The 13559-nt window shown below is 38.8% G+C and overlaps 1 protein-coding gene across 2 annotated transcripts in view; it reads left to right on the top strand.

Moving 5' to 3' along the window:
* Nucleotides 1-13347, top strand: part of Nus1 (NUS1 dehydrodolichyl diphosphate synthase subunit) — a 30133-nt gene extending 16786 nt beyond the window's left edge. Inside the window, exons 2-5 of one of the 2 annotated variants that reach the window (XM_055599400.1) lie at nt 783-908; nt 1762-1911; nt 7462-7561; nt 10715-13347. In XM_055599400.1, the coding sequence (XP_055455375.1) occupies nt 783-908; nt 1762-1911; nt 7462-7561; nt 10715-10805 (467 nt within the window). In that variant the 3' untranslated portion in view covers nt 10806-13347. Of the gene's footprint in view, nt 1-782; nt 909-1761; nt 1912-6559; nt 6622-7461; nt 7562-10714 lie in introns of those variants that run through there. The other variant, XM_055599401.1, reaches the window with a different exon arrangement.
* Nucleotides 13348-13559: the final 212 nt, after the last annotated feature.

Below are 13559 nucleotides of genomic sequence, written 5' to 3'. Positions count from 1 at the left end.
GTATCCCCTTGATCTCCTTCAGTTGTCTCATTGCTCTAGCTGGAACTTCCAGTACTATCTTGAATAGATAAGGAGAGAGTGGGCAGCCTTGCCTTGTCCCTGATTTCAGTGGGATTGATTTAAGTTTTTCTCCGTTTAGTTTGATGTTGACTATAGGCTTGCTGTATATTGTCTTTACTGTGTTTAGGTATGTGCCCTGACTTTAAACATGAATGGTGTTGGATTTGTCAAATGCCTTTTTGGTCTCTAAGGAGATGATCATGTGATTTTCAATTTAAATTTTCTAAATTTTGCACTTAATTTTTTTTCTCTGCACATAACTTGTACTACTTTCTCTTATTAAAAAAGAAATCAAATTGAGGCAGTAACATTTACTGTATATAATAAACCTGCAAAGAAAAGATGTTAGACTGGGAATCAGGACCAAAGACATTCTTAGACCAGCCCCTTCAAGATGCTGAAGTTCAGTTTCCTAGTATGTAAATAAAGGTCTCAAGTAAAGCCTCTTAAAACCTTCCCAGGTCTTTGTCCTGTTCACATATTCAAGATCCTTCCAAGCAGCTAGCCCTTGCTCTTTTTCTGACTGAGCCAAAAACCAGACTTGTATTAACCAGTGCTGATGTCATGCTTTCCTTTTTTATCCTAGTTTGAGACTAGTCATTACTGCTTAACTTGAAATATATTTCTGGTCTGTTGTTGCATCCACAGCAGAAATCTGTCAGTCATTGAAGAGCGTCACCTCACCTGGTCGTGATTTATTTGCTCATAATTTTCTTTTTAAGGTATTTTCAAGAGAAATAATTCCAGATTGATGGATGAAATTTTAAAACAACAACAGGAACTTTTGGGCCTAGATTGTTCCAAATGTTCACCAGAGTTTGCAAATAGTAACGACAAAGACGATCAAGGTAAGTGTGTATGGGCATTTGGACACAGGACAGGTTTCAGGTCAGATTTTGTCACATTCTTTAGTCTTGCTCTGTTGTTCTTTATTATCAATAAATTATCTTGGTAGAAGATAATTTTCAGAAAATGATAAAATAACAATTGACATTAAAAAAAACGAATCCACATTAAAGAATGTATTTAACCAGGCAGATTTTATCGTCCTGTGAATAGCGATGCCCAGGAACAGATACATTTAAAATAGTGAGTTTATGAATCATGGAAAACTGCTTTTTGTACAGGGTAATATGAAAGAAGGTTTATAAGTAATACTTTTGTATTGCTATCAGTTATCTACGGTTCTAACAGTTCTAAAGCAGCTTCCAGAGTCAGATGCGCATATGGGCAGGGCGCACAAAAATCACTGAAAGACAGTTCTTTAGTCTATAGTTCTCTTTTATGTTATAACTAAATTGACTATGGGTGTAGATGGCATTTTTAGATAAGCAGAAGTTGTAGGCAGCCTCTTGTAGATGGTTTATTCACTGGACAGAGTTACTTTTAGGATTTGGAAACAGTGCTACATAAAAATAGGCCTGATCTATCAATCTTTCTGTCTGTCTGTCTGTCTATCTATCTATCTATCTATCTATCTATCTATCTATCTATCTATCTATCTATTAGACCTGGAGTGCATGGCTCCGTTCAGAGGTGACTAGCAGGTGTGTTTGGATACTGACACTGAAGGGCTTGAGTGGTTTCTAGTTATCACAATTGTATCTTTGGTTTGAGCTTATTTCATTAAACTGATTTTGAAATAAATATGGAAGAGTGTGCTTTACCTATTATAGTGTCTGTTTTTTTTTTCCTCTCTAGTTTTAAATTGCCCTTCGGCAGTGAAGGTGCTGTCCCCAGAAGACGGAAAAGCGGATATTGTGAGAGCTGCCCAGGACTTCTGCCAGTTAGTAGCCCAGCAGCAAAGGAAACCCACAGATCTGGATGTAGATCTACTAGATGGCTTACTTAGTAAGTAAGAAATGTTTCCCCAAGACACAGATGAAAGTAAATCTGGGTTTTGCCTGCCCTGGTGGTTCATACCTTTAATCCCAGCATTCAGGAGGCAGAGGCAGGCGGATCTTTGGGGTCCAGGCTAGCTAACCAGTACTACATAGTGAGACACCATCTTGGGGTGGGGAGAAAGGGAGGCTTTTATTGCTGAACCACTTACAGTTCTAAAGAAAAGTCTTTTTTATTTTATTTTGGGTGTGTGAATTGGCACATGGGCAGTGGTAAGAATGATTGGTGGAACACCTCCCCGAACCTGAGCCATCTTGATGGCTTAAGGAAAGGGTTTTGAGAATTTTTTAAAAAAGCATTATTCTTGGAAGTGGGTTTTAGTGTGTGGGTCACTCTTTTTCGTCCCTCTTTCACTTCTTTCTCCTTTTTTAGTTTGGGCTTTTTGTTTAGCTTAAACAACTTTATTGTGAGGCAGTCTCCCTCCAAATATAGCTTATTCATCTTTCCTTTTGTGTTCATTCTATTTGCTCAGCAGACAAACCATTGCATGTGTCATATTTTGCTAAAATACAGCATTACATGTAAGTGCACATACATAAATATATATATACATCCCCTACCTCACCCCATCCTGCTTATGAAAGTCTTTGGTTTGCTGTTTCTCCCTGAAGTTCTGTTAGGAACTTTTTGCCCTAATTTTAGTTTGAAAACATGGACGTGCTTTTTTTTTTGTAAAATATAGTTTGTAAAATATAGTTATTTTATTAAACTATTATTTTATTAAGATAGTAAGAGGAATATTTTTACTTTCAATAAATAAGTTGAATATTGCCATTTCATCTAAACTTTGATAAGATTAATAGATATAACTCATATTAGTAGAAACTCATTGGAACTTTTAATAATATTTAGAGTGCTAAGAAACTTGTGTGAACAAACTTTGAGACCTGCAAGTTAACAGCCTGGAGACTGTGGTATATATTACCAGTATGTCAACATCATGAAATTCCTCTAATGTAATTTCTGTCTTCTGTATAAAAAAAATACAAAATGTTTCAAGCTATAGTACGGAATCAGACTGAGAAGATTTAAGAACAGGGGCCTGGGGAGGTGGCTCAGGAGTTAAAGTATTTGCTATGTAAGCCTGATAAACCGAGTTGAGAGCTCCAGGGCCCATGAAAACTATTGGAAGCATCTATAATGCCAGCACATCCCACTGGGAGATAAAAGAGGGAGACCGTAGCATCACTAGAAGCTCATCCAACTAGGCTGATGTCAGGAGAAGTGAGCAAGAGGGCACCTGTTTCAAGGTGGGAAGTGAGGACTACACTCAAGTTCGTCCTCTGCATGCCTACATGCTGTTACACACATGGCTGCACTCCGCTGCCTCTCCTCCTTGAGATACAAGAACAAAAATACAAACTGCACAGTTTAGGGGAAAAAGTGACTCTTACTCTTGTTGACAGAAAGAAACTATAGAATAATTCTGAAATTATCATTTAAGTGATCGTAATAATAAAGATATGCCTATACATACTGCCTTATCATAAGTATTTCTACACATTGCCTTCCTGAGTTACCCTTCACTTGGACCTCTGGATTATATTGCTCGTACTACCAGTATTATTTGTTATAATTCTCTCTGCTAATGAGATGGGAAAAGGAGACAGACAAAATTACAAAGCTAGTATAGTAAGAGGTTCAGCCAGCACAGACTAGGACTTGCAGATTTTAAATTCCGCATTAAACATTTGTGAAACCACAGAGAAGTTGTACTTACCATTCAGAGTAGTTTCTTTTACCTACTCCAGTGGTAAAACTTTTGTGTTTGTGTGTGTGTGTGTGTGTGTGTGTGTGTGTGTGTGTGTGTATGTGAAAGAGAGAGTAAGTGAGCTTTTTGTTTTCTTAATCAAGTTGTTTTCTTCATATAATACATTTTGATCATGTTTTTCCCCCCTTCCAATTCCTCCCAGATCCTCCCCACTGAACTTTATGTTCGTTCTCTCCCTTTAAAAACAAACAGACAAAAACAAAACAAAGAATTCACAGCAAAAACAGAACAAAACAAAAAACCAATAAAACCATACAAAAAAAAAAAAAAAAGAAAGAAAATCAAAATAAACAACCTAAAGACAAAATATGCACAAATAAGCCAGGTGTGGTGGCAGAGACAAGCTCAGACAAAGCTGAGGTGAACACACAGTTTTCAATCTAGGTTATACCGAGAGGAAGCGTGGTGTTTGTCTTTCTGAATGTGGTGTGTTTTGATGAGGCGGGTTCTCAGTGCATTCATTTTGTATATTTTCACTTGTCTACCTGTTTAGGTTTAGTAGTCATCCAAGGACTTGCACACTGGCTATGCATAGACAGCTTAAGATTCTAAGACTCTAGGGATCTGTGCATGGCACCTGAAAGTTGCCCTGTAAATTGATAACTGTTTCTCAAGTTGTCCTGGCCCTGTCTTTACACTGGGCTTTCTTCCCATGCTTCCCTTTTGTCCTTCCCTCCATGTGGGGATTTTGCCACATAGTCATGGCTGAAGGATTTTATGTGAGCCCTATTTCCAGGATCTTTTGTTAGTGTCTGGACATTGAGCCTGTACCCTCAAACCAGTAGAACTGTGAGTGGTCCTATTCATCAATCCCCTTAAGTTTCACACTTGTAGCTAGCAAAACGATGGACATTGATTGTTCTCTGCTGCAGGTACCTTCCAGCTGTCATTTCTGTCCACATCAGGGCAGTGAGAAGCAAATCCCCTCCAGGCACTCTTTCTGCAGTTAATTGGGGTTAGAGGTGCATGGGTTTGGAACAGTCCCAAACAAGAAAACAAGTTCTTAGTTGAAACTCTTATCTGCTTTAACAATTGTAGTTTTAAATGGTAATTGCCTGCCTTTGGACAGTATCCACTGCTCTTGAAAGACTGGTTTTGTTGAGTTATTTTAAGACTTTTTTTTTTTTTTTAATGAAGAAGATCTGTTAGCTCCACATTTATCAGGCACCTCTCTCTTCCCTCTCTCAGAAGAGAATTGCTTTGTAGGTAGCAGTGAGTTTGGTTTCAGTGTTTCATTTGTGTCTAGCATGAACTTTTTTTGGTTTTTTTGCCTTTATTTTTTTAATTCTTTATTAATTACACTTTATTCACTTTGTATCCCCCCTGTGGTTCCCTCACTCCTCCTGTCCCAATCCCTCCCTTCCTCCACCCTCTTCACACATGCCCCTCCCCAAGTCCATTGATAGGGGGGAGGTCTTCTTTTCCTTCCTTCTGATCCTAGTCTATTAGGTTTCATCAGGAGTGGCTGTGTTGTCTTCTTCTGTGGTCTGGTAATGCTGCTCCCCCCTCAGGGGTAGGTAAGTAAAGAGCAGGTGAGTCAGTTCATGTCAGAGACAGACTCTGTTCCTCTTACTGTGGAACCCACTTGGACACTGAACTGCCATGGGCTACATCTGTGCAGGTGTCTTAGGTTCTTTCCATGCATGGTCCTTGGTTGGAGTATCAGTCTCAGGAAAGACCCCTGTGCTCACATTTTTTGGTTCTGTTGCTCTCCTTGTGGAGTTCCTATCCTCTGCAGATCTTGCTGTTTCCCCCTTCTTTCATAAGGTTCCCTGCACTCTGCCCAAAGGTTAGCCATAAGTCTCAGCATCTGCTTTGATAGTCTGCAGGCAGAGCCTTTTAGAGGTCCTCTGTGTCAGGCTCCTGATTTGTTCCCTCTTTTCTCCTTCTGATGTTCATCCTCTTTGCCTTTCTGGATAGGGATTGAGCATTTTAGCAAGAGTCCTCCCTCTTGATTAGTTTCTTTAGTTGTACAGATTTTAGTAGGTTTATCCTATATTATATGTCTATATGAGTGAGTATATACCATGTGTATCTTTCTGCTTCTGGGACAGCTCACTCAGGATGATCCTTTCCAGGTCCTACCATTTACCTGCAAATTTCATAATTTCCTTATTTTTCATTGCTGAGTAACACTCCAATGTGTAGATGTACCACAATTTCTGCATCCATTCATCAGTTGAGGGGATCTGGGCTGTTTCCAGCTTCTGGCTATTACAAATAAAGTTGCTACAAACATGGTTGAGCAAATGTCCTTATTGTGTACTTGAGCCTCTTTTGGATATATGCCTAGGAGTGGTATAGCTGGATCTTGAGAAAGCGCTATTCCTAGTTGTCTGAGAAAGCGCCAGATTGATTTCCAGAGTGGTTGAACCAGTTTACATTCCCACCAGCAGTGGAGGAGGGTTCCCCTTTCTCCACAACCTCTCCAGCATGTGTTGGCACTTGAGTTTTTGATCTTAGCCATTCTGATGGGTGTAAGGTGAAATCTCAGGGTTTGCATTTCCCTTATGACTAAGGACATTGAACATTTCTTTAATAGCATGAACTTTAAAGGGACTTTGTCAGAGAAATGATGGGTATTACTACTGGGTGAACTTATATAATCCAGTCTTCCCCATCTCCTCTTGTTTTGGTGTTGGGCTAATCCTGCCCCGTTACCAGCTCTGATCTCTTACTTGTCACAGAAGGACTGATCCTTGGAGAGATTTTTGAACCAGAGGAGTGTGACAGAACTGAGTACACAGCAACTGTTAGAACATGGGTCTCTTGGATTATAGGGTCATAACTGTTGTACCAACTACTGTGTAGACTTTATTTTCACAGATGAAACATCCATATCTGCCCCTCCTCCAGCCAGGTCTCATGGAAGTGAATTCATAATACAGGTAGAAAATGTTCATGTACTATTGAGGCCAGGGTCCACCTCTTGTTTCTCTGAACACTGTTGGAGGCTCTAGGGAACATTGAAGACATTTATATGGGTGGGTAGGAATTGGTTTTTCAGGTTCCCTAGCAAAGATACGGGCATTGAATGAAAGGAGGTAGATAGATACCTTTCCTCTTTCTTTTCTTTTTGTTGGTGTTGTGTTTTGTTTTTTGAGATAAGGTGCCACTGTATAGATTAGGTTGCCCTCAAAGTCAGAGATCTGCCTATTTCTGCCTCCTGAGTGGTCTTTGGTGTTTTGTTTTGTTTTTTTAAGATTTATTTTTTATTAAAGTTTTTTTAAACACAAGAATGTAGGTACTCTGGGAATCTGGAAGAAGCTGTCAAACTCCTGAGAGCAGCAGTTGTGAGCTGCCTGATATGGGTGCTGGGAACTGAACTTTGGTCTTCTAGAGGAACACTGTGGGCTCTTAAGCAGTGACCTACCTCTCCAGCCCCAAGATGGCTAATTCTTTATGAGCGTTTTATTTTCTGTAGTTTCTCAGTTCTGGGGCCAGTATAAGCACTTATGTCCCCAAAGCAGTGTCCTTTCCAAGATGTTAAGACAAAAGAGGGTTGGGAGAGGAAGAATGACATTATTTTAGATGATAATCAGCACAGTTGGATGGACTTTTGGGAATTTGCATATTTGGAGTGAACCTAGTTCTCATATTTGTTTGGAGGGGGGGTGGGTCTTGGGAGATGAGGACTCTGAGGGCAATAGGCAGGGAGCCCCAGAAGCCCTTGTCATGTTTGTGTGTAAATGGTACATGTTAATTTCATGTATGTCTTTATTCTAAAGGTTCACATGGTTTCCCTGATCCTGATTTAGTGTTGAAGTTTGGTCCTGTGGACAGCACATTAGGCTTTCTTCCCTGGCAAATCAGATTGACTGAGATTATGTAAGTAACTGAAAGTATGTTGGTTCTGTTCTTAGCATTGATCCTAGGATTGTACTAGATCTAATGGAAATACCTCATCTTTTATTTCAGGTGCTTAAGCATGAGTGGCAAAATAAAGGGTTGTAGATGAATTAGACAGTAAAGTATGTGATTGTGCAGATGTTTGGTATTGACAGTAATTATATTAGGGGATCATTAATGAGCAATATCTGAGTGCTAGAGTTGTCGCTGAACAGAAAAGGTAGGCATATACCCAGGCATGATACTGATAAAAATTTTGTATCACAGTGACAGTAGAAAGAGAAGCAAAAGAAATAATGGTGTTTAGAGATGTGAATGAAACGAGGCCTAGGGCTTTAGAGTCTAATGGTTTTAATAACAAAATGAGTAGGCTGGGAGTGGAAACAGCTGGAACCCGTAGGTAGTACTGGAAAGGTAATTTTGGAAAGTTTGTTTGGCTATTATGCCTAAGAGTTGGACTAAGGAAAACATAAATTAAAGAGACAATTGAAGCAGTCGTACCTATGATTTTGGGACAATGAAGGGAACAAAATTACTTATATAGAATAGGGTTTGCACACTTCTAAATAGCTAGAAAATAAGTATATTAGATTTTTCAGGTCATATAGTATCTTTCTATTTAACCATTAAATTTGCCTGACTCAGCAGATACAGCTAAATCACAGACATCTCATGAACAAGTATGGCTTTTATTTATAAAAATAAACTGTTAAGTTGGGCATGCCTATTAGTTTTCTGTACCTGGGAAGTTGGTGGGGGGGAGGTGGGGAGAAGGTTGAGGCCAGCCTCTGGACAAGCCTGAAACCTTGTCTAACAAACAAAACAGGTAAGCAAACAAAGAGTGTTATTTTTGACCCTGGTTTAGAATAAAAGAAGGACTCCCTCCTCCCCCAGACAGGGTTTTTCTGTTTAGCTTTGACTGTCCTGAAATCTTGCTCTGTAGACCAGGCTGTCCTCAAATTCAGATCTACCTATCTGTTCCTTGAGTGCTGGGAGTAAAGATGTGTGCCACCATGTCTGGCTAGAATAAAAGAGACTTAACAGCTTTAAATATATTCCACTTCTACATTATGAGTGGAAAAGTACTAGAAATCATTTGTGCTCTGAGAATTATTTACCGAGTGTGACTACGCACCCTAGCATTTTACTAATTGTGGTAAAGCTTCAGAGAGGAAGTGCAATGACTCCCAAGGTATTAAGCTGAATGGAAGAATTATTTTGAAAGGAAATCTCAAAGTAAAGGGAATCCTCACTTAGAAAGGGGAGATGCAGATGATTTCAAGGCTGTAGACTTTTTAATGGACTGCTTAGTAGGACACACATATGCAGGGAATTGGTGACTGGATAAGGTTAAAAAATGAAAGAATTACCAGTGTCCTAGAAGTGGTTGACCCTGTCAAAATAAAGGATCTCTCCAAAGTACCCTTTAAGAAATGCAAGTTCACTAAAAGAAAAAAGCTATCAAGTGAAGAGGCTTGAGAGCACTGTTAGAGTGTGGATGACTGTCCTGCCACCTCACTCACTGCGCAAAGATGAAAGGGGAAACAGGCTGGGTCGAGTCCAGTTCTCAGGCCTGGTTATGCTACAAGAGGCCTGTGTCTATTGTCACCAAGGTTTTCCAAGACCTCCCAGGAACTTCTCAGGTCAGTGTCAGGAAGTTATCTGGAAAGTGGTTCTGGGAGAAGACTGTTAAGAGGAGGTAGGTCTTGTCTCCGCTGTGTAGCTCAGTAGTGCAGCTTGGAAAATTGGACTAATCTATCATTATTATTATCATTATTAAGATAGGGATTTTTTAGGCCTGGCATTTCTGTATAGACCAGGCTGGTCTTGCACAACAGAGATCTGCCTGCCTTTGCCTCTCAAGTGCTAGAATTAAAGGCATGCACCACCACACCTGGCTACTGTTACTTTTTAAATGAGCATTTTAATGTAGAGTTGAGGATTTAAATAGCACAGGTGACAGATACCTAGCACATAACAGGTTGTCCATTGTACCTGTGTCTATACATTTGTCCAATATTTTATTGAGTTTTGTTTGTATTTGTGTGCCATTTAGAAGACTTAAGATCATGATGTCAGATAATCTGAGATGTCAGGCATCTCAATTCTAAAGTGAGCATGCCAGGAAGCATTCAGTAACATTTGAGACAGCAAGGGTAGTGGCACACAGTGCTTCCTGAAGACTGGTAAATAGGGCAGTTGCTAAAAATGTGGAACATGGGGGATGCTAGAGGCTTAAGGGGGACAGGAAGCAAATTTTAGGAAGAATGCTATCAAATAACATTTGAATAGATACAGTAGATACAAGGTTGGCAACAGAGATTATTATTTTCATTTGATGTTAAGAGATTAGAAGGAAAGTTGGTCACTTTAAAAATTCTTGGCAGTTGGAGGAAGGATAGTAAAGAGCTGTAGTGGAAGAGAACTGTAGGGTCAGGGATCAGGTAGGAGGGTTTTTATAGTAGGGTATATTTGTGTGTGTGTGTGGGGGGGGTTGTGTGTGTGATGTGGAACTCAGAATGTAAATCTGACCATGTGTTTGACTCTTACATTTTTGAGTATGTAAACCTCATTATGAAGATGTACAGAGTGGAGGGCTTTTTTTATGTCAGTTTTTGAAAATTATTTCACATAAAGTACTTGGAGCCCTCTCGTAGTGTGTCCATTGTGCCTTTCACATGCTTGTCTTCACAGTGTGGGCGTTCCCGTAGCAGTTGGCAGTGGTTACAGTTCATTGATTGGTTGCTCACTGCATCACTGTGTGGGAGTGCATGCAGCTCTAGCTGAGCCGAAGCCTGGCTCCCACAAACTGTCCTGGCTTCACTGTGGCCATGTCGAGTTCTTACAGTGAATCTGAGTACATTGTTAATACAGATTTTTTAACCTTAACATAGGTTTCTGCATTAATGCATTGTGACTCTAACTCACTGTAACTGACTGTTCTCTTGAATAGAGAAGGGCAGATTATGTTTGCTTGAACTATCTTTCAGTGAGGTTGATAAGAAGATTAAACTATTCTGCAAATAATTTACTTTTTTCTGCCCTTAGCTTTCTTTCTTGGCTAAGATACCCCCTCTCCATATTACAGTGTATCATCTAATCCCCTTCTTGTGTTTTGTTTTTTCTTTCCAGCTCTTTGCCTTCTCATCTAAACATCAGTTATGAGGACTTTTTCTCCGCTCTTCGGCAGTATGCAGCTTGTGAACAGCGTCTGGGAAAGTAATGGTCCCTGATTGCGTATTATGAATCCAGGCTTTTGGAGAAAAGGACCCAAGTGACTCTGATGTTTACAAAATACCTATAAAACCCTGTACACACCTAGTTCATATTCCTCATAATTTATCAACAAACACAAAAAAGTGTCTTACTTGAGAGCGAGTGTGTGTGTGTGTGTGTGTGTGTGTGTGTGTGTGTGTATGAAAATAAATTTATAAATGGGGGCACATTGGAGAATGGAGTATATAGACCTACAGTTCAAGCAAGTAGCAGCAGTGTGTGTCTTAGCAGCTGAGAGATTTCGGGCATAAAGGCTTCAGCTCCTGCTACTTCCCTGTTTTTGTGGGGAGTATAGGGAGTGAGTACAGCTGTTCTAGTTGTTTTTTTGGGGGGAGATAATTTTTGTTTAGTCTTTCTTAATGACCAAACTTTAATTTCTAAGAATAATATATTGAGTTACTGAGAGGAAGTATTCTCATTGTGAGCGGCATTCAGAGGCTCTGGATGTTCACTCGTTGAATATTTGCTCACTTGCAGAGCGAAGGGAACATCCTCAGATTTCCGTCCATTTCATTTCTTCATTACAGTAAACAGTATGACTTGAGAGGACTGGTTTGGTGTCTCTTCTGGGTTATAAAGATCATACTGAAGTATAGAATATAAAACTTTTAAATTCTGAATTAGGCAGTTAAAAACCAAAAAGGTAAATAAGCAGTCATCTTAAAGATGCAAAACTTCCGAAAGAACAGTTTTGATTTTCTTATTTGTGTGATGAATAGTATGGTATATAGTACCCAAAGCATTTTAAAAAATGTTTCCATTAGCTTTTTGTTTAAAATAAACATTTGTGAGAAGTTACCAAGGCAGCTTTTCCTCAGAAGTAACCTGCTCCTCTCAAGTGGCACTGGGATTTTCTCTTCCCAGTTAGTCTCGTGACAACTGCATGAGGGTTAAATGGGATATGGGGGCTTGTCTGAGCATAACTGAACTTGATCTTCTGTGTTCTCTTGTATTACAGAGAACAGCACTGGTTCTGACAGAATTGAATTCTTGACAGGTTAATGTTTTGTTTTTTTTTTTCTACACTACTAATCTTTGGATGGAAATCATTCTTTATATTTGATGGATAGTTTTCAGAAAACTTTTATCAACAAACATACAAGAGTTATGTGCATTTAGAATAGAGTGGTTTAAATACTAGGCCTCAGAAATCTGAAAAAAATAGCAAAGGACATGGATTTGGAAAATAATATGGTCTGGAACTGCTTGTCAGACTCTGAAGAATACATGTTTCAGCTTTGGATTACAAACCCCATTTATGATTTTTAAACTATACTTGAAATAAAATGATTAAAATGAATTTTGGTCCAGTGACATTACTTTGCACTTCAGTTTTGATTTTTTTTTTTTTTTTGTACAAAATTTTAAAGTCTTAATTTATTGCCAAAATTTTGTGTGAAGCTACAATGTATCTAAAGGTTATTAGTGAATTCTCTGTTTCTGTTTCCCTGTGCTGTGTGGGATTTGTGTTCCTCTGGTTTTATTTCACCATGGCAGGCTAATTTAAGGCAGTTTAAGGCCTTTTATAAACATGATAGGCCTTTATAGACTATGCACAGCTTTAATAAATTAAATTTACTGGGCCCAATTGAAATAAGAGGATTCAAGGTTTGTTAAAATGAAGTTTGCCAAGTTACCCTTTGGAACAGAGCCAAAATCCTAGAGTTGAGTTTTTATACTTTCTTCCTTCTGAAGTGTAACAGCAAAGCAAATCCATAGCATATGACCCAAGACTGTTGTGGCTTTAGGAAAAATTTCGTAAGCAAGCTGAGGGTTTTGAATTTAAATCTAGGCATTCAGGAATCTTCTCATATCAGATCAACTGCCAATGCAGTCTCCACAACCTGAAAAGCACTGGGCATTCTTCAGTTCCTACCAGGATCATCCCGAGGTGGCTGTCATCAAAACTCTCTTTGTGCTCCCAAGGAACTTCGTGTCCATGTGTATTAAAGGTTTTCTCTTTAAATTGTTTCTTCTTGACACACTCCACAATGGAAAAGACACCAAGTCAAAGCTACTCAACAGATGGTGTGTGGCATATAAAGAGGTTAGAGGGATTAACTTCATGTTGGAGTCTGATTGTAGATTGAGCCTTGAAACTGAATAGTTAATTGTTTGAAGTTGAAAAGCTGATTATAATGTGAATAGCAAATTCTGGTATGTTGTGACTAAGGCTTAAGAATGCCTGTTTCTGACAAAATATTCCATTATTAGTGAACAGTGCCAAATAACACTGTGCATATCGATAATTTCCCATTTGAATGTATGAATGTGTGTTAATTAGCTGCTCCCATCTGTATGAAGGTTGGTCCCATGCTTAGAGTCAGTGAAGTCCTTGTGATGTTTGTTATGCCTGTAGATTTTGGCGACATGTAAATAATGTATACAGCAAGTTTTTATGATTAAGGAATCAAATTTATTGAATTTTATTATTGAAAGTTGAAATAAAGATGTATGAACCAAAAAAATCAATAAAAGAATATACTCTTTTCATGGACTGTAGTATTATGTGAATGTTACATTTAGTCTGTACATTTGGGGATTCTGAAGTGTATGACCAGATAGCAGTCCCGGAATGCATTCTCATTTTTACTTGGTTAAACATTTGCAGTCTTACTTTGCTTTTTATTTAATACTAGAGTGACATTCAGCTTTGTCTTGGTGGGATTGTCAGGTTTCACAGAAACTAAAAGTTAAATTT

The sequence above is a fragment of the Psammomys obesus genome, unplaced genomic scaffold (genome assembly GCF_907164565.1).
Source record: "Psammomys obesus unplaced genomic scaffold, mPsaObe1.curated_primary_1811, whole genome shotgun sequence".
Classification (NCBI taxonomy): domain Eukaryota; kingdom Metazoa; phylum Chordata; class Mammalia; order Rodentia; family Muridae; genus Psammomys; species Psammomys obesus.
Note: the sequence above shows the minus strand (reverse complement) of the source record. Positions and strands in the feature narration are given on the sequence as shown.